A 19,543-nucleotide genomic window follows, 5' to 3' on the forward strand; every position below is an offset into this window, starting at 1 on the left:
ATGACCCATCCTGGTCACTGTGGTTGTCTGTCCGTCTGTCCGTTTACGTCGATGCTGCTGCATTGCGGCGACGGCTATTGAGCCCAGTCATCATCGCTGGCTCGATGTTGCCGCTGTGAGCTGTATTGTTGCAGCTGTCTCTCTGCCCTGCCAGAGTGGAACACATACACAAGCAAACACACACACACACACACACACACACACACACACACACACACACACACACACACACAACACCCACGCACATGCCAAGTAGGAGTACGCACTTACAGTACACAAGAACATGGGGATATGAACACAAACACACATGCAGATGTGGGACTATATACACACACACACACACCTGGGGTCATGGAAACATGTGCACACAAAGAATCAACTGCAATCAAGGGAGTGAAAGTCACTTTCTTCCCCAATTCAGCTCTGCAGTGTTTACACAGACAAACAGAAAGAGAGGAGAGACAGCACACACACACACACACACACACACACACACACACACAATTTAATCAATGCCCACAAAGGTGTTTTCACCTTACCTTGGCTTTTCTCCCTCATCAATACTGTATAATTCTAGCTGTGGCCAACTGTGCGTCCAGCTTCATCACCTCAGCTGTTACAGGAGCTTGTTGGACCGTGTGATGAATTATCTTAGCTGATCCAACAGACCTGTTTAAAGCCTGTGTTGGCTTCTTCTTCTGCTTTCCTGATAAATTGACTCCATGATGACTTATCTGTCTGACTCACTTGCACAATTTCACAATACGAAGCCAGCAAACACTATCAGCTGTTGTGCCGTGGTTACCATTGGGTGGAGGCGCAGTTTGAGCCCTCAGTTCTGCTACTTAGTGTTGGCACTTTGAGGTAAAGAGCAGAGTACAGTCGGCTGGTCATTATAACATCAAAATAAGCTGTGACACGCAGAATGAAGCATATTGCAGTCGCTGCACACTCATTACATCAGACACTTTGGCCATTAAAGGTGAAATGAGGATCATGAAATGTAATTATCTGCTTCAGGTTTGCCTTCTCAGTGGTAAACCCATAAAATCTAATGACTGACCAGCTTCTAACCACCTCACAAACTTTTAACTCTCGGCCAAAAAGAAATCTCAACTCAAGGTCCACTAACTCAGCTTTTGACTGTATCACATGGTCTTTATCCTTGAAATTATTTCCATGTTGAATGATGTGCTTCCAGTTTCATTTGACATGGATTGGCACTGGATGTACATAATGATTAATGGAAGTAGTGATCTCTTTATTTAGCAAGGCAGAAAGTCAGTTTTATGATGTGGTTTGGTTTGGTAAGGTTTAGGCACATAAGCAACTTGTTCAGGGAAAGATCATGGTTTGACTTAAAATGGCAATTTTGTTAAGGTTGTCATGGTTACAATACTAACTATGTGGTTAAAGTTAGGGAACGTTTGTAGTTGCAGTTTTGACAAAGGAACAATGTTGACTTTCAGCACATGTTGTTTCCAAGGACAGTGTTGCAGATATTGTTGAAAGCCAGAATTTAAAAAAAAAAAAATAGCATGAGATGTAAAAAGCCTTTATGGCTGAATATAATCTGGTGTTTTGCATTATTGTCCAATAGTGTTCTTGTTTTACCGTAGGGTTGTATCATCATTATCATGGAACGTTTTATTCTAAACACTTTCTGGACTTCTCATCCATAGTCGCTTCAAAGTTGAGTTCAACGTTGACCATTATAAATCTGGGCTCAACCTAGGTACGGTTAAAAGCTCTGGAACAAGTGGACCTTGACTCTAGATTGTTTCTTCAATTGATTAGCCATGTCTTTGCCTGTGGTAATGAGGTAGTATTGTTTCAATGATGCTGTCACTTAAAATGCTTTCAAATCAATGGTATTGACCTGATGTCTTGACTGTGATACAGTGTAATCAGCTGTGAAAAAAGGACTGTTGTTTGTCCAATCAGAATGGAGTATTTGCCAAAGCTGAAGGGTTCATCGCAGATACGTGTCTTCATGCTGGACATGCTGGGTTTCGTTTGCCCATGTAATAATAAGAGTATATCATAGATGTAGGATTTCTAGTTTTTTACATTCTGAAAAGTGACAATAAGATTTAAACATGGACGTCAAGCCCAGGCACCGAACACCGGCCCTGTCCTCCTTATTCATTCAGAGAGGCCTCACCAATAACTTGTGTCACTGCAGGCTCAGGCAGCGTGGCGACTGTTGACAGGATGTCAATAAGGGATTGCGAGTAACTGGTGTGTGTGTGTGTGTGTGTGTGTGTGTGTGTGTCGGAGCAACATCATTGCAGCAGAGGTAGAGAGACAGACAGAGGGAGGCTCGTTTGGATAAGTGCATTGGATGTGAGTCATGTTAACACCTCAGATCACAAGACCAGGTTGACAGAGGTGGTGTTTGTTTCTGTTAGCAGCCTGTCTGCTCCCTGGCGGCAACTTCCTGATGCAGAGAAGAAATTGAAGAAGATGCTGGGAGGTGTTTTTGGTTCTTATCTCACTTTTAGTGGTTATGCTGAAGGAAAAGTTTATCATTTGGGAAAATGTGCTTGTTCAATGTTTTTGAGCATTTTAAGTTGATGTGGTGAACAAACAGTTGCATTTACTCATGCAGCAGTTATTGAGCATCAGAAGCGTTGATGTGGAAGTAGCTAACTGTGTCAATGCAGTAAGACTGAACCAAAACAATAAAGCTGTGGGCTGGCCAGCTGAAACTGAGAGGAGCTGCAGATTTTGGGTGATAATTCTCTATAGGTTCATCACCAACGGGAAACCCTTTCACATTATCACATTTGATAGATTGCCATTCAAATATTAGTGGTTGCACCTGCTTGAAGATAAACTACTTTTAAAGCACTCCTTGGCGCGCCTCCAGCATTTGGGAGGTGTTTTGCACATAAGTGTGAGCAGTCAACCTTAGAACTTGTAACAGAATTATACTACCATTCCTCTGTAACTTAAATCCATGATTGTGCTTTTGCTGTCAGGACACACAAACTCTGGATCCCCCCCTGTTTAAATCTGCCTTGCTACCTCATTTGTTTAATTTGGGACGTCTTCATGGATCAAACTTTTTTTTTTTTTCCGTTGTGCCGTCCGGATGATTTCTTCTTCTTTCTGTGTTTCTTTCTTATGTTAAGTGTGTTGTAGAAGTGCTGTACAGGTTATTATTATAATCTTGACCCTGATCTGTGGCAGTACACAGTTCAGATTATTATGCTCTACCGTCTCTGTGCTTTATGCAAAATACTTCATTAGTCCAATAAGGCTGCCGAATGAGCTAATTTTCTGGGCAATGGAAATCTAATGAGAGTGGTAGCGAGGGCTGGAAGTAATATCAATGTGTTTACTGATGAATGATAACTCATTATTGTGCCCTTTGTCTCTCTTCTCATCGCTTTCCCCTGCCATTACTCATCACCATGTCCTCCCTCGTTCTCCCTCCTGCCTCCTCCCTCCAGGTCTGATTGTTTACCTGGGGATGATGGTCGGGGCGTTTGTATGGGGCGGCCTGGCGGATCGGATTGGCCGACGGCAGACCCTCCTCATCTCCCTCTCCATCAACAGCGTGTTCGCCTTCTTCTCGTCCTTTGTCCAGGGATACAGCTCTTTCCTGTTCTGCCGCCTGCTCTCTGGCGTGGGGTAAGGACACAGATGAGTCACACGGACACAGCAGCAGCCAGAGCTGGAAAACCAGACAGTCACGACCACCGTGGTACATCAGTTAACTCGACAAGCGGAGCAAAGCCACATGTTAGAGTACAAATAAAAATACAGTGCTGTGTTGAGATACCGTTGGACGCTGTGATGTTTACTGCATTTCACAAGATATTTTGCAGTGAAGTGTTAGAATGTGCTTTTCCGTGTTCCTGACTCCGACTCCCTGTAACAGATTTGTCTTGTTGTACGAGGTAGTAATTCCATAAACTTAAGTTAACAACGACTACAAAATGATCCTGAACGAACAGTTGGGTTTAAAGTCATATAAATGCAGCTACTGTCACACTTATATGAAATTAATAGTTTGTGGCTTCTCTGCAGTCTGGTCTCTTAAGCTGTTTCTGCCCGCCTTGCTGAATGCTGGAAGCAGTCAGTGAAAAAAGCAGCTCTGGATCTGACTGTAAAACATGACCTTTAAGATGTTTTAGATACAGAAGGTCAATATTAGCATATCTAGCTTTAGCTCCAATAAAAATTCTATATGGCATCATGCTGTTTAGGTTTTACTGGTTATACTAAGGAATAAAAATAGATCACCTGCTTACCTCTGATTGTAGTTCAAGTGCAAGTTTATATTTCTTGTAGAAAAATTAGTCAATGCAGATGAAAACTGGTGCTGTAACCCTATTTCCTGCATTCAGCCCATTCATTCTTAACCAGTGTCTTTTTTTTAGTGGCACAGTTCTACTGAGGTCATTATGGGTCAGCTGTTCAGTGGGTCGACCACTTTGGTCCAGGCTGAATTATCTCAACATCTTTTCCATTGAAATATTTTGACATGCAGCAGTTTGTGCAGCTTTACACAAACAGTCATGGTTCCCAGACGATGGATCGTGATATCTAACACCCATCAGCAAGTTGACGCATTTGCTTCAGAGGAAAATGTTTTGACAATTCAGTGGATCCAAAACAATTTGGCGCAGACATTCATGTTTCCCACGGGATGTTAATTTCATTAACAATAAGCACTGCTGTGGAGCTGCAGAGGTCCCATCAGATTGTAAATTGTTGTAATGGAACATGTGCAGAGGCCATAAAGATTGCGCTGTCGACTGCAATCAGCTGGGCCATCACTGACGGCTTTTAAGACTTTAATCTTCACTTTTACTTTTAACCTGTTTTCTCCCTCTTTCCACTCTTTTCTTTCTTCACAACATTACCTCATTTATTTTCTTTGACCATTGTCTTCTGTCTTGCTTCATTCTTTGTTCCTTCTCCTCTGTTTTATCTCCTCCACCACTTGCTTCTCCTCCATGGGGATCCCTTTATTCGTTCTTTTTTTAACCCCCCCCCTTCTTGCTCCACAGCATTGGTGGCTCCATCCCCATTGTGTTTTCCTATTACTCTGAGTTTCTGGCCCAGGAGAAGCGAGGAGAGCATCTGAGCTGGCTCTGCATGTTCTGGATGATCGGTGGTATCTACGCCTCCGCCATGGCCTGGGCCATCATCCCACATTATGGTGAGAAAAACAAACGCACAGTTAGATCACTCAGTCAGACGATCATTATCAAAGACAATATGTGTGCCTGGTAATCAGCATGTTGGTCGGTTAGCTGAACAGCCTGTCATGGGCTTCAGTTTCCATTTGATGCATCACTGTGGGGAGTTTGAGTTGGGTTGAAAAATGAGTGTCAATGAAATTTGATCTTATTTACTCCAGTCACCAGCGGCTACCTTAACATTGTTAGGTATAATCAGGGTTAATCTGATCGGTGGTTTCACTCTCTCAGCCTACAGTCGACCACAGCTCTTGCTTTGTGAGAGGAATCTCTGACCGCACCAGACAGAACGTTTTCACCAGCGATACAAGAGACAAGAATGAAGGAAAGTTTCTGCAGGGCTTTGGCATCATTGTGTTCAAATTCCACCTGCACAACAACAATAAGAACCGTTGTGCAGTTAGCTTTTCTAGATGCATGATTGTACATACTGTATATAATCTTAGTTTTACTCTTCATTCATTCATTAGCCATACCGCTTATCCTTTTAGTTTACCAATGAACCTAAACCTGCATGTCTTTGCACTCAAACAGAACGCGTCTATCACTTAAAATGTATTAATACATTTATCAATTATTCTAACTTCCTAACACCTAAATAACTCATTCAGTTAATGAATGACTGATAAAACAATCTCCACTTACTGGATTTCACATCTCATCAGTCGATGTAGTAGTTTCACTTGTCATGAGAGTGACAAAAAGTATTATGTGTAAAATTTCACTCGCCTCTGCAAAGACCAACTGAAGCCGAAAATGTCCTGAATATTTTGAATTTGGTGCATGATCCGTTTCATTAACTTCCTTTTTGTGTCAAGAACCTGCCCACAATCTTGACATGAAACTGTACAGCTCAACTAAATTGATTTCAACCTTACAGATATTTCTCTTCACACAAAAGTGGCAGAATGAAAGGAGAATATTGCAGAAACATGAACAGGAGAGCAGCGTGGACAGGCAAAATGGATCAAATATGACAAATCACTGCAATGCAGACTCTGACAATGGAATAAATGCAAACAAACCGAGCATAACAGTATGAATATAGAGGAAGCTCCTTGTGTGCATCATTCAAGTCTTGCAGCTGCCTCATTGCTCTTGCTTTCTCTGACACCTCTCTTCTTTCTTCCTCCTTGTGTAGGCTGGAGCTTCCAGATGGGCTCGGCCTACCAGTTCCACAGCTGGCGCGTCTTTGTGCTGGTGTGTGCCTTCCCCTCTGTGGCGGCCATCTCTGCCCTCACCACCATGCCTGAGAGCCCCCGCTTCTACCTGGAGGTCAGCCTGTCAGCTCTCTCGCCGCACTCAGACTTCGTGGAAATATTATTTGAATACATTTTTAACTTCTTGAATGCATAAGCAGCCTTGAAAAAAAAAAAGACCTGAGTGCATTTGCAAAGTGGAAGACACAGTGCTGTAGACAAAGTGCTGTTCACAGGCTTTTCCAGAATATTTTGAATGAATAAATAAATATGTACATATATAAATCCTGGAGCAGGCTAAACAGTAAGATGCTGAAATCACCTGAAGTTGCAGTTTGAATAGTGCCACATTACAAAGTAGATAAGATAAAACACAAGACTTTTAAGACAATTCATATTGATCGCTCAGAAAACAGTCTCTCTTCTGATTGGGGGAAGAGAAGTAAAACTACATTGAGCCACAAGTATATCTTCTTATAGATACCAAAACTTCAAATAAAACCCTGCAAAAGTGTAAAATATGGGACCTTTAATTTGCAAGTGGGTTTACAACATGTGTCCCCATGAACATGTCAGTCCGTCACGTCTGCTTTCTTTCTGTTTTTATCCTGCAGAATGGGAAACACGATGAGGCGTGGATGATTCTGAAGCAGGTCCACGACACCAACATGAGGGCCAAAGGCTACCCAGAGAGGGTTTTCTCTGTAAGTCACAGCCTCACATTCACGTAGCGTCGTCTGTATGCAGGAAAAAATGTCTCCACTCTGATGTCTGTAGGCTCCTGCAGCAGTGCAGCAGGTTCTGAGCTCTGTGCTGCATAAATTTGCATATTAATAAGTTAAAACAGATTTTCTTGGTGTTCCTGTACTACTGATTACTACTGTAAGAGCTTTTAATACTTCAATGAAATAATATTTAACAACCTCTACATTACACAACTACATTAAGTAATAAAATTACATGTCATAACTGGCCTTGTTTTATATCATAATGTGAGTGGAGAGACAGATCAGGTGCCTCTCATCATCTTTCTGAAATGTGACGGAGGCTTTTTACTGTCTCAGGATTTTATGTGAGCTCATTTCTCACAGTTGATCTATATATTAATTTGAATAATATAAATGGATGACAATATAAGTATTATAATATAATCAGTATATAATTATACTGATCATCTGTAATATTTCAAAGCAAAGATTTGCAGTGATGAACAACTGTATAATAGTTTTGTACGTCTGATATAAAGTCACTTTTTTTTTTAATGCCTTTATCCATAATTTGGATCTCAATAAATATTGTGAAAACTCTTCTGATAAATACATTTACAAAGCACTGTAGAAACGAAATCTAAATCTGACGATTGTGCTGTTCCAGGTGACCACCATCAAAACAGTGAAGCAGATGGATGAACTGATGAACATGGGCGATAACACCGCCTGGCATGAGAAATGGAAGCTAAAGCTCTCTGCGCTTTTCCATCAGGTGACAAACCCTGGAGTTTGTTTGTTAGTTCACTGATTCTTATTTCAGAAGAGTAACTGTTCAGAGGAGTCAGAGAAATGATGCACTGAATCAGGAATGAACCTCTGTGGACACGAGCAAAGCTGCATGTTTTCTTTACAGTGGAATCCAACTCATAAGGATTTCAGTTCTGCCAAAGATAAACGAGAAATATGTCACATTCGACTGCAGTCTGTTTCACACAGTAGCTATCTTAAAGGAATAATTCAACATTTTGAGAAATACACCTAACTCATTTAAAATTCTTGCAGAAACTTAGATTAGAAAATCAATACCATTCTCATGTCTGAATGGGAACTTCGAAAGAAGAGCCAGGAGGTGATGAGCTCAGCGCAAACACTGAATCATGATTTCCCTGGTTCTGTCCAAAAATACCAATGATATAAAGTAAAAACACCAGTGAAATACACAAAGCTGAGCGAAGATAAATAAACATAAACATATGACTATTATGTGCAGTCCAGTCGGGGAAAAAGCTACTGCAATGGACACGATGTACAATGTCTTGTCTATACAGGTCAACCAATAGGAAACAGGTGGTGTGCGGTGCAGTATGTGCATGGTATTTACAGTGTATTCAGCCTGTGTGTGTTAGTAGTTAACATGTGAAGGATGATATCTACATGTTATAACATAAATTGAGTTTAAAGCTAGTATAAGTATCAACCGTAGTTAAGTGTAGGTGAACATTTAGAGCGTGTTCAGCTGCGGGTTGTTGCGACCGCGGCAGAGCGCCAGCATAAACTCGCCTTAAAACCTCAGCTTCTCATTTTTACCGTTCTGTGTGTGTACGGATTAAACCAACATGAAACCAAATATTATTTATTTAACTTTTGTGGCCATAGTTTTGAATTTGAACAGAGCTAGACTGTTTCCTGTCTTAACGCTAAACTGAGCTAACAATCTACTGCCTCTAGCTTGATGAGAGTGGTACTGATATTTTTATTTAACTGAGCAAGAGACAGAATGAGTATATTCCTCCTTTTTTTATAATCAACATGAAATAAACTGTAGTCTGAACTGAACTGAGACTCTTTTCCTCTCGGGTTCTGTTTATGCGATACATCTTTTGTCTTTGTGGAGGGTGTGTATTCAGTGACTGGACGTGTGTGTGCTGCTGCGGCTGCCTCTGTTTGTTTACTCTATGCCGGGAGAGGGATTCTGGGACATGAAGAGAAACTGTGTTGTAGGTTTACTTTTTATCTTTATGTACTATATATTCATTATTTATTCTCTCTTTGTGTTTCTGTGTGTGTGTTTCTGCAGGTGTGGCATAATTTCCAGGCTGTTTTCTCTCCTGAGTACCGCCGCACCACCTACATGATGATGGCTGTGTGGTTCTCTATGTCCTTCAGGTAGGGTCAGTTTGAAGAATGATGCACCACTGCAGGGTTTGGATGGATCATATTGCAGCTTACTTAAAGGTTACATACAAGAGCATTGATTCTCAATAGTGATCCATTCGTGTATAACTAGCACTGTAATGATATAGCAGGCTGAGGTGGAGCTAAGCTTAATCACTTTTTATACTCTTGGTTATGTAATCCATCATGTATAATTTTCAGCTATTGTAAATATAGTCACATGTTCGTCAGATGTTATGTTTTTAAAATTCATAAGCTGCAGTAACTAGTAACTATGGTAACTATGGCTGTGTGATGAAGGAGTTGAAGAGTAAAATAAAAAAGTACAGTACTTCAAATTTGTTCTTAATTAAACTACTTGGTTGCCTCTACTTACCCTACATGTACGTAGTTACTCCACCACTGAAAACGTGTCTGAGACATTTTCAGTTTGATACGACACTTTGTTAAAGCAAAGACATAATATTATTTCTTGGATTCATCTGCCACCTAATAATCGTGAATCCCTAAGGCACCAACATATATAGGTTACAACCAGCACTGAAGAGTGTGGTGATTAGGCCGGAGATATAGGCTACAGTCTCTGGAATATTCAAGTACACAGTAACACTGCTGATGTGCTTCTTCAACAGAGACATCATCTTTTCTCTCTGGGCCAATTAGTCTTAGCTTTGTCTTTCTCCACAGCAGCACTCTCACTGTCTCTATCTCTCTCTCTTCCTCCTCTTCGTCCTCCAGCTACTACGGTCTGACAGTGTGGTTCCCCGATATGATCAAGTACCTGCAGAAGCAGGAGTACTCTTCCCGCACCAAGGTTTTCGTCAAGGAGAAAGTAGAACATGTCACCTTTAACTTCACCCTGGAAAACCAGGTCCACCGCCAGGGAGAGTACTTCAATGACAAGTGAGTCAGCTGCGTTCCCTCGTTAGTGCCGGCCTGTCGAATGAGGGCAAACTCATTTTGTGTTAAGTCACATGATGGCCAGGTGCCTTTTACTCCAAGGATGTTGGCAATTTTCCACATCTCCAATACATAATGGATGAATTTATTCACACAGTCTGAGTACTTTGTGGTGCATGACAACAAATCAGATGAAAATATGAATAAGGCTTCAAAATATTTTATTCTGAACATTGCTTTGCTTTGATTGGATGAAAGCCCTGCAGAGTTGTTCATGTTTAACGAGCCCGTCTTTGATGTTTCCTTTGACCTTGCCTTTTCAACCTGAACTCCGCATGTGATTTGCATTGTTAAAATTCAAACAACAATATGGTAATAGAATATCTGACAGCCTAATGGTTTCAACCCCTGTGATGAAAGACTTCTCTCTCTGTCTCTTTGCATCACCCTTCTTTTGCCTTCTATTCATTACCTTATTGTCTTAATTCCTTCATCCCTGCCTGTAATTGCCTGCAGGTTTATGAACCTGAGAATGAGGTCTATGGTGTTTGAGGACTCGCTGTTTGAGGAGTGTTACTTTGAGGACATCACCTCCAGCAACACCTTCTTCAAGAACTGCACCTTCATTGCCAGCATCTTCCACAACACAGGTAGGAAACAAACACAGAAACACATTAAACTATGGCCTTACATCAGCGAACACCTTTAGGCAATCTGTTCCAGAAAGGATGAACAGGGAAAATCACATGAATTATAACTGAAAGGTTTATTTCCAATGAAGCAATGGCTGCAAGACCAGTGGTGTCTGTGTGAATGTTTGAATGAGTGGCAGGTGTGCTGTGGAGGTGTTGTATGATGCAGAAAGAGAAACCGGCTGTAGCCAGACAAACAGTGCAAGTCAGGAGAGAGAGACAACTGCCTGACTGACTTCAGCTGAAATAACAACCCTCATCTCTGCCTTGCAGGCTCTTGAAGGGACAGGTCATGAAGTTTGGGAAGCTATTGTACATTGCCTTTAAAATCCAAACTTTTCTAGAACTTACTGTATAGTGCTTAAATTTTCAATAAGCCTTAACAAGGTTGATAAAAATCTGTTTTGAAAATAAAAATGTGCTGTAAGTTGTGTTTAGGTGCGTTGTGATGATGATCTCATTTCTCCTCTCTGCCCTTATTCGCTCGCTGCTATTTATACCACTTCCAAAGATCTCCTTATGAAGAACTATCTGTTAGGTAGAGCGATTGGCACAGTTTCACTCTCTCACTGTTTCCTCTCTGCAAAAGCAATCCAGTTAAAGGTTTGTGTGAGTTCAGTGGCGTCCTCCAGCCCTGTCATGTGCTCTGTACAGATGTTCTGATACCGTTTTTATCTTCCCAATACCAATTTCAATACCTGAACTTGCGTATCGGTTGATACTGAGTAAATAAAAACAACAACTGTATACCACTAACTCTGTATAGATGTGATATGATTGCTATCATTGTTATATGGCATGGCTCATATTTAACCCTGTAAAACATGAACAGATACATAAATGCCATAGAATCTTTCTTTTATTATATAATTTGACTGCCTTGCAAACTGTACACGTTGCCTTTTTACTGGTGGTACGTTCCAGTGTAACATTTTGCCAATGGCTAATGTTACACTATTTTACCGGTATTCTTTGCCACTCCTAGACAGTAGTTTCCAGTGGATTTTTAGCCGTTTTATCCGAGTGTGAAACTATAAAAATGGATAATAAATGATGTGGTATCGGATAGTTGCATAGACTTGCGTATTCCCGATACCCAATACCATATTTTAGGCAGCATCAGAGGCATTTCCGATACTAGTATCGGCATCCGAACAACTCTTTTGCTGTGTACAGATGATATTCTTCAATTACAGCTGTTTTATTACCTGTACGATCTGTTACAATCCAGTACAATAGCCTGTGCCATCTTATTATATCTTATAATGTTCAGTTTCAGTGGACACTGCATTTTCCAGCCGGTAAAAAAAGCGGCAAAATCAGCTCCAAGTGTTTGTCAAAATGGTTGCCGATGCCAAATGCAGCTTTGCAGAGCTGCAATGTCTCCTAGCAACTCGGAATGACTCCTCCATAGCTTTAAAATTGCAGCGCCACCTCTCATCTCAAACTGTCAATAGATTTTTCTCCACTAAAATGGCACAAAACGGGTCACATGCAGAAATCTGATGAGAAGTGTGTATGTGGACACTGGCCTCTATAGAGTCTGCAGCTGTGCACACGCACGCAAACACAAAAGATGTATCAGCCGGACCTACCTGTTGCTTTGTTGGTTGTTTGCAGTCTTCACACACGTCGAGCAATCACTCGCAGCTGCTATCAGTGCCGACCAGAAGCTCCTCATTAGAATGAGAATTACAAACTTGTTTGCTTATTAAGTCTCAATCTGTCCTTGGGCTCCCTGTTCAGAAGTTATAGCTGAGTGATAGTTGCCATAGTGTATCTTATTATGCGGCTTGATGGGAATAAATCACATGGCGAATGCAGTTGGGCTGTGCAGGTATGACATCATGATAGTCAGTGCATCGTAGTATTGTTACTGCAAGATGTCAAGAATTCATATTCACCTTTACTGAAACAGAGTGACTTGGCAAATTATACTGAGCTTCGAAAAGATTTGAAAATAATAAAATACCTAACAGGAAGCAACATATAATAACATCTTTACTTCTATGTTTAAGAGGGCTTTACAGTGTGTACAACATAGAACACCCTCTGTCTTTAGACACTTGATTCAGATAAGGACAAAACACACATAAACTCCTTTACAGGGAACAAATAGAATAAATCTCAGGGAAAGCAATAAAAGAGGAATAGCTAGCACATGTAGTAAGTATACATACAGTTAGTAGTAGTAGTAGTAGTAGAAAACAGCTTTGGGCAAAGTTAAGTACTAAAAAATGTCTGAGTAACAAACTAAAAGGCAGCGAGCTGGATTCACTAGCACGTGTAGAACATGCAGGCTACAGCAGAAGGATATGGTACAGTGTTTTCACTCAGTACTTTTTGAGGCTGTTCTTTGTGATGGTGTTGTACTGGACTGCTATTTGTTGAAATGAGAAGTTGCACTTGTATGTCTGTATTTTGATTTTCTTGACAACCGCTCAGCAAATGGAAAGTTTTTTGGATGAGCGATTCTCGAGAAAAATCCAAACATTGCTTTTCTACATGTTGCATGGTGTTAAGAAAAAATGGACACAGATGAGTTACAAAAGCTAGTTACTATAATGTTACAGGACTGTGGGGTAAGAGTTTTTTGTTACCACTAGTTGACTGAGTTATTAACCAACCCCTCCAATCCCTCTCCTCCTCTGCACCCCCTCCCTCCCCCTTGTTTCTCTCCAGATCTCTTCAAGTATAGGTTGGTCAACTGCAGGCTCATCAACAGCACTTTCATGAACAACAAAGAGGGCTGCCTGCTAAGTGACGTCAGTGATGACAACAATGCCTACATGGTCTACTTTGTCAGTTTCCTGGGCACCTTGGCTGTGTTGCCGGGCAACATTGTCTCCGCGCTGCTCATGGACAAGATCGGACGGTTGAGGATGCTAGGTAATCACTCGGCATCATGTGTGTTGAAATGGAAGAGGAATGAAAGCTAAGTTAGTACATCGGCATCTTGACAATTCAGTTTCTTAAAGACAAGCCAGGAAAACAGGGTGTTAAAAGATAAAAGATGAGAAACACACTCCTCTACTTTGCCCACCATTGGTTTGATGCTCAAGACACAATTCCTATTTGCTGCTGTGGAGCTGCTCAGTTGTTGCCAGTAGATATCGTAGCCGATCTGCAGAACAAGTTTGACAAGTTCCAGATCTCCTGGTGACACCTGAGGAGTACTACATAAATAACAGAAAATCCAATGATGCTTGCTTCTTACACAGAGGCAAGGCCAGCCCACATAAAAAGCTAATGGTAAATAATGTCTAGAGAGTTGAGAGTGAAGACTGATTTAAGCATAAAACACGTCACCATAATCTAAAAACAAAAATGTCTTCTTCAAACTTTAGTTTGCAGGATCTTTGGAAACAAGCCTATTATACTGTTAAATAGCTTCAACTTCATTCTTAGTTTATCAATGAATACTTTAATATGGACTCTTTGTCATCAATCCAGATGCCCATGTATTCTTAGAGCTTTGAAACTGAGAGGGTCAATTATTCTTGTTTTAGGAAACAGAAATATTCAGTGTTTATGCACAATAGCTAAATGATTTGGATTGAGCACCAATGGGACCATGTTTATTGCTCTTTCTAGCGTGTACCATGTGTACAAATGTAAAAAAATGCTAAGTCTAAGGCTAATGCTAAGTAATTGTCAGTTGAATAATGCAGGATCTCCTTCCTGTCTTCATACATCACTCTTTTCCAACACCTTTCTTTTTTCCCCTCTTTTTCTACAGCGGGTTCCAGTGTGATATCTTGCATCAGCTGTTTCTTCCTGTCCTTTGGCAACAGCGAGTCAGCCATGATTGCTCTGCTCTGCCTGTTCGGGGGAATCAGCATCGCCTCCTGGAACGCCCTGGATGTGCTGACTGTCGAGCTCTACCCCTCTGACAAGAGGTAAGCAATTTAGGCCTGCCCTGAAATCTCCTTGACACCATGAAGACACGGTCACCGGTGCTGAATGACATGTTAAATGATGTCATAAGAGTTGCCCCCACAATGATTGGTTGGCTTACAGGGATGGATGACATTGTGGGATGAAATCATTGGTGGGGCTTGTGATTTAAAGCATTTAGCCATCTTGTTGCCACCCAATGGCTTTAGCAGGATGTGCTGCTACTTCTTTTTGTCCCACTTTAAATAGCAGAGTATGTAAATCCTAATTTGATTTACTGATTGAAAATCAGCCCCATATGACATAAAACATGGCTGTTTCTATGTTGAACATAATTCAAAAATCTCACCGAAATGGGATCATGCATCTTTAGTGTTGCCGCTCTGATTTCAGTAGAACAGCTTTTGAGAGTTTTGATTTTAGGATATGTGGCTCCATCTTGTGGTCACATACATTTCCTACAGCCTCTACAATCAATAATGTGTAAATACATAGTTCTGAGATTCACCTAAACAGTTATTATCAGGAAGAACATGGCTGTACTTGGGAAAGATGAATCTTCTGCTGCTGTATTACTCCACTGATTTTCTACTTGAAAATGACTGGTTGTTTTTATTCCTCCTTTAAATGTGATCAAATGATAAATAAGGAACTGACTCTTTCCTTCTTGTCCGTCTCCTCTTTTTTCCCCCAGAACCACAGCGTTTGGCTTCCTCAACGCCCTCTGTAAACTAGCGGCTGTGTTGGGCATAAGCATCTTCACCTCGTTCGTCGGTATAACCAAGGCTGTGCCCATACTCTTTGCCTCGGGGGCACTGGCGGCGGGGAGTTTTCTGGCCCTCAAACTACCAGAGACGCGGGGCCAGGTGCTGCAATAGTGTGGCGCCAACAACTTTCCGGGGGGCAGAAGAGTTTTCACCACACTGTGAACGAACAGCTCAAGAGCCCTCCAGATCCTACTCTCTAACCCCTCCCCCCAAGTAAAGTTTGTGCACATAACACAAGCGACACAGATGTACTGAGCTGTAAATACTTGAGATTGGTGATTATTTGATAGGTACCCCTCCATGCTATATATATATATATATATATATATATATATATATACACATACATAAGTGGAGCTGTGACAAAACATTATAATGCCTGAATAAGCTTTGAGCTGATTGAGACAAATTATTCATGATTGCTCAGAACTGGTGCCAATGATAACATGAGGAAAACATAATGTTAAGTTATTCAGTAGGAGCGTGTCATTTTATATCCCTGGAATACAACAGTACATTTAGATTTGCCCCCACCCAATACAAGTACATGCACCTGGGGTCGGAGGTCAGGTCATGGGGGCTCTTGATAATGAGCCATGCAAATAGACTCATAGAAATGACCACTAGCCATTGTCGCAGAGTTCTCTGTAGTCACCTCCATTCTTCTGAGCAAATTCAACTCACCTTTCAAGTCTTAAATACGTTGCCATTGTTGGACGTAGAATCAAGAATTTGACATTTTATGCCTTGATTTGAAGCATTTTTGACTTTGCGGGGTAAAACCAAGACACAACCTCTCTTGGCTTTCTCTTTAACAATGACCTGTCCTCATTCTTTATCTCCCAAAGGTCTAGTGTTAGTGTACAGACTGCCATTTTATAGATTATAGAACATTCCAGGTTTGCTTTTGTTGTTGTTAGACTGCGATAAGGAGATAAATCAAGTTTTTTCCCTTTAAGACATAGTTTTTTGATCACCTCCGAACATGTCACGGGTCATCATTCAAAGATAATTCACTGTCATGATTGCCATTTCATCACAAAGACGAAGCTAATTCGTTGAAATTTACATTTGAAGCACAACCATTAGCCAATGTGAATGTCCCGAACATTTTCTTGCCTTGATGAAAATGTTCAGAATCTCACTCTCAATGTTCATTTTTCAATCATACTGTATATCCCTTTGTAAGAAATGCCTTTTTAGTACCTCTCCTCCCAGACTTACAGTGTGCCGGTCTCTTATAAGATATGTTTTGGAGGGTGTTATGCATGTCACAAAGTATGTATGTAACTTTATGAAAATTGAGAGTATACAACATGTAGCCTAAACAGCATTTTTGGACATGTTACATCTGCTCATTGATTGGTCGGGCCTACCTTGCCATAATATTTAGATCTTTCTGACCGATAAAAGACAGTGCTTTTATGCTGCTGTTGCTAACAGTGAGGAGTCTTACCCCACTCTCCTTAGAGCACACTGCACAACTTAAATGAAAATATTCCTTTTATTCACTTAAACCATACTATTACATGTGAAAGCAATCAAAAGCATAAAAAAAAGAAAAGTTACACTGAAAGGCTACACTTGTAGTTTTGAAGGTTTTGTTGCAGGCGCAAAGTGTGTTAAGTGTGTAAGAGATGACAGATAAACTATAATCTAATTCCTTGTATGAACTGAATGTTTATATTAATGTGAGTGTGCTTCTTAGTGCAATATTGAACCTCTGCAATATTGAGATTTTATTTTATTTTATTTTATTTATTTATTTGTGTTTATTACCATTTCACATTTGGCAAACTCTATCTTATTGGTTAATGGATGTGGGGTAGTTGTCTTATATAGATAACTGAACATGGTGGGATATCATACTGAACATGCTCAACCTGTTTTTGCTCTTGGATCAAGAAAGTGTGAAAGAAATTCTGCACCCACAGTAAACACAGCAGAGTTTGCTCTATTTTATGTTTTCCTCATTTGGGCACAGAACACGTTGAACAGTGAGGATTAATCGGAGTTGAGAAGGATTATTCTGCTAATGAGGGGTATGAATTTGGAGTGCACTGGGACCTCGTGTTTACTTGTGCTTCATTATACAAACGTAGCTAGATACAACATGAGATTCACCTTAGAGAACTCACTGCCAAGGGCTGATTGTCATATATCCCACACAGGTAACAGCACAGAGTGTTGGTGAGAATTATTGCCACATTCCCCTGATCTAGAAAAGTAAGAGTGATATGTTCACAATTGCATGGCAAAAGAAAAGAAAAGAACAAACAATCATTGACATGTCAGATTAATAAAAAAAAAAAAGTTTTTGTCCAAACTGCCATTTTGTAGGATAGCAGCCATACGTAGACTCAAGACAGTTGAAAAAATAGACAACCCATTGCACTAAGTGTACACTGTCGTACATGCACAATTGTGAATGCCTTGAGTTCTTCAAGGCACGTCCTGATGCAGCCTTGCTAGAAATTTAATGAAAAACCAGGGGAGTGTTTAGCAAGCGCACAAAGACCAAAACCTACCAAATGACAATATTGTGAACATGAGTGCAGTTGTGAACATAGGTGCTTCGAGCTTTGATGACTTGCCCCTTACATTTCACCTCTCAAACTATCTCACACTAATCTAATTTCAAATTTGACATCTGACCCATTATCTATGAGTGTGCCATGGGTACCACCTCTCATTAATTATTGCCAAATATTTTGTATGGCCTGAGTTTACACATTACACCATCAATTCTCTGTTATAGATATGAATATATGTAAATAAAAATAACATAATGTAACTAATAAGATAGCTCTTCAAACCTTCTGACCCCTGGAAATATATTATATTGCAGTCTGTCTTTGTAGGTTTTCAGCCATTGGTCATGTTAAACAAGAAGAACTGGACTTATTGCTGTATGTGGTAATTAAGATTTTATTTTCACAACTCATCTGAGAACTTGTCTTTAGGAGTCCAGGTGCTCTTGTTTTAAAACTGCGAGAAATAATGGCTTCAGAAGCCGAACTTGCCAGCAAGTCAGAAAGCAAAATTTGCCCAGATTCCCTCGTAAAAGCACACTGATAGTATATAAATGCACATTAACTGTACAAATATAAAAGCTAAGCATCAGCAGTTCTATTCTCTGTATGTTGTCCTGTATCACCCATGGAAATAAGAACAACGATGTCAAGAAAACTGTTGTATTTGTTCAACATGGAATGCTGTTAAAATGCTAACCTGTCTCAGTGACTCAATTCAGGCTCCGTCCAAGTCAAGATTGTCTCTGGTAGATACATATCTTAGCTTATGTTACAGGGTTTTTTTTGTATAATTAACTTGTTGCCTGAGCAACCGGCAGTTGTGAGTGCAAAAAGTTAACAAAGCAATAAGTGTTTGGGTAATTGTCTCTAATTCTCTCCTTTGAAGCTATTGGGAATTGGAGGGCATTACTATACGCTGGCCTCGTCCACTAAAATGCTGAATGTTGGCTTAGTAATGACACAGGACTAAACAGCTAACATTCGTGTGTACTCTCTAAAACAACCCTAGGTCTTGAGGCTTTTGTCAATAAGATTTCATCGCCATTAAATAAATGTAACAAAAAAATTATCACCTTGGTCATTGTACTGTGCTGTAGAAACTGTAGTTGATTGTTTGTAAGTATAGAAACTGTCTGTGGAACCATAAATATAAAAAAAAGTTATAAAAAAGAAGTGTAAATGAACAATGATGTATGTTGTCTTTGATTTTGTGCATTTTGTAAATGAGAATGAAATATAAGTAAATACCTTAATGTTAAATACCAGTTATGAATCATAGGTAGCCTAAATGTGACAACATCAGTTCTGTTTAAAGGTGTGTGAGATTTTTTCTTATATTTTCGCATTGTTGATTTTTGATTGGGTTTGCACTAGGTGGTGCAACTGACCCTTTGGAATCACAATGGATAACAAAGAACCATGACGAATAAACAAGTGGAAAAAAATATAAGTC

General features: G+C 40.3%; 1 protein-coding gene across 1 annotated transcript in view; it reads left to right on the forward strand.

The window, feature by feature from the left end:
* sv2a (synaptic vesicle glycoprotein 2A) overlaps positions 1-19,534 on the forward strand; it is a 45,172-nt gene extending 25,638 nt beyond the window's left edge. Inside the window, exons 3-13 of the mRNA XM_023407160.2 lie at positions 3,459-3,639; positions 5,025-5,176; positions 6,358-6,491; positions 7,030-7,119; positions 7,790-7,897; positions 9,203-9,291; positions 10,039-10,203; positions 10,717-10,850; positions 13,575-13,781; positions 14,632-14,791; positions 15,484-19,534. Of these exons, the coding sequence (XP_023262928.1) occupies positions 3,459-3,639; positions 5,025-5,176; positions 6,358-6,491; positions 7,030-7,119; positions 7,790-7,897; positions 9,203-9,291; positions 10,039-10,203; positions 10,717-10,850; positions 13,575-13,781; positions 14,632-14,791; positions 15,484-15,667 (1,604 nt within the window). The 3' untranslated portion in view covers positions 15,668-19,534. The remainder of the gene's footprint in view (positions 1-3,458; positions 3,640-5,024; positions 5,177-6,357; positions 6,492-7,029; positions 7,120-7,789; positions 7,898-9,202; positions 9,292-10,038; positions 10,204-10,716; positions 10,851-13,574; positions 13,782-14,631; positions 14,792-15,483) is intronic.
* Positions 19,535-19,543: the final 9 nt, after the last annotated feature.

This window comes from Seriola lalandi, unplaced genomic scaffold (genome assembly GCF_002814215.2).
Source record: "Seriola lalandi dorsalis isolate HSWRI2012SDOR001 ecotype SW California unplaced genomic scaffold, Sedor1 jcf7180002054330, whole genome shotgun sequence".
NCBI lineage: Eukaryota > Metazoa > Chordata > Actinopteri > Carangiformes > Carangidae > Seriola > Seriola lalandi.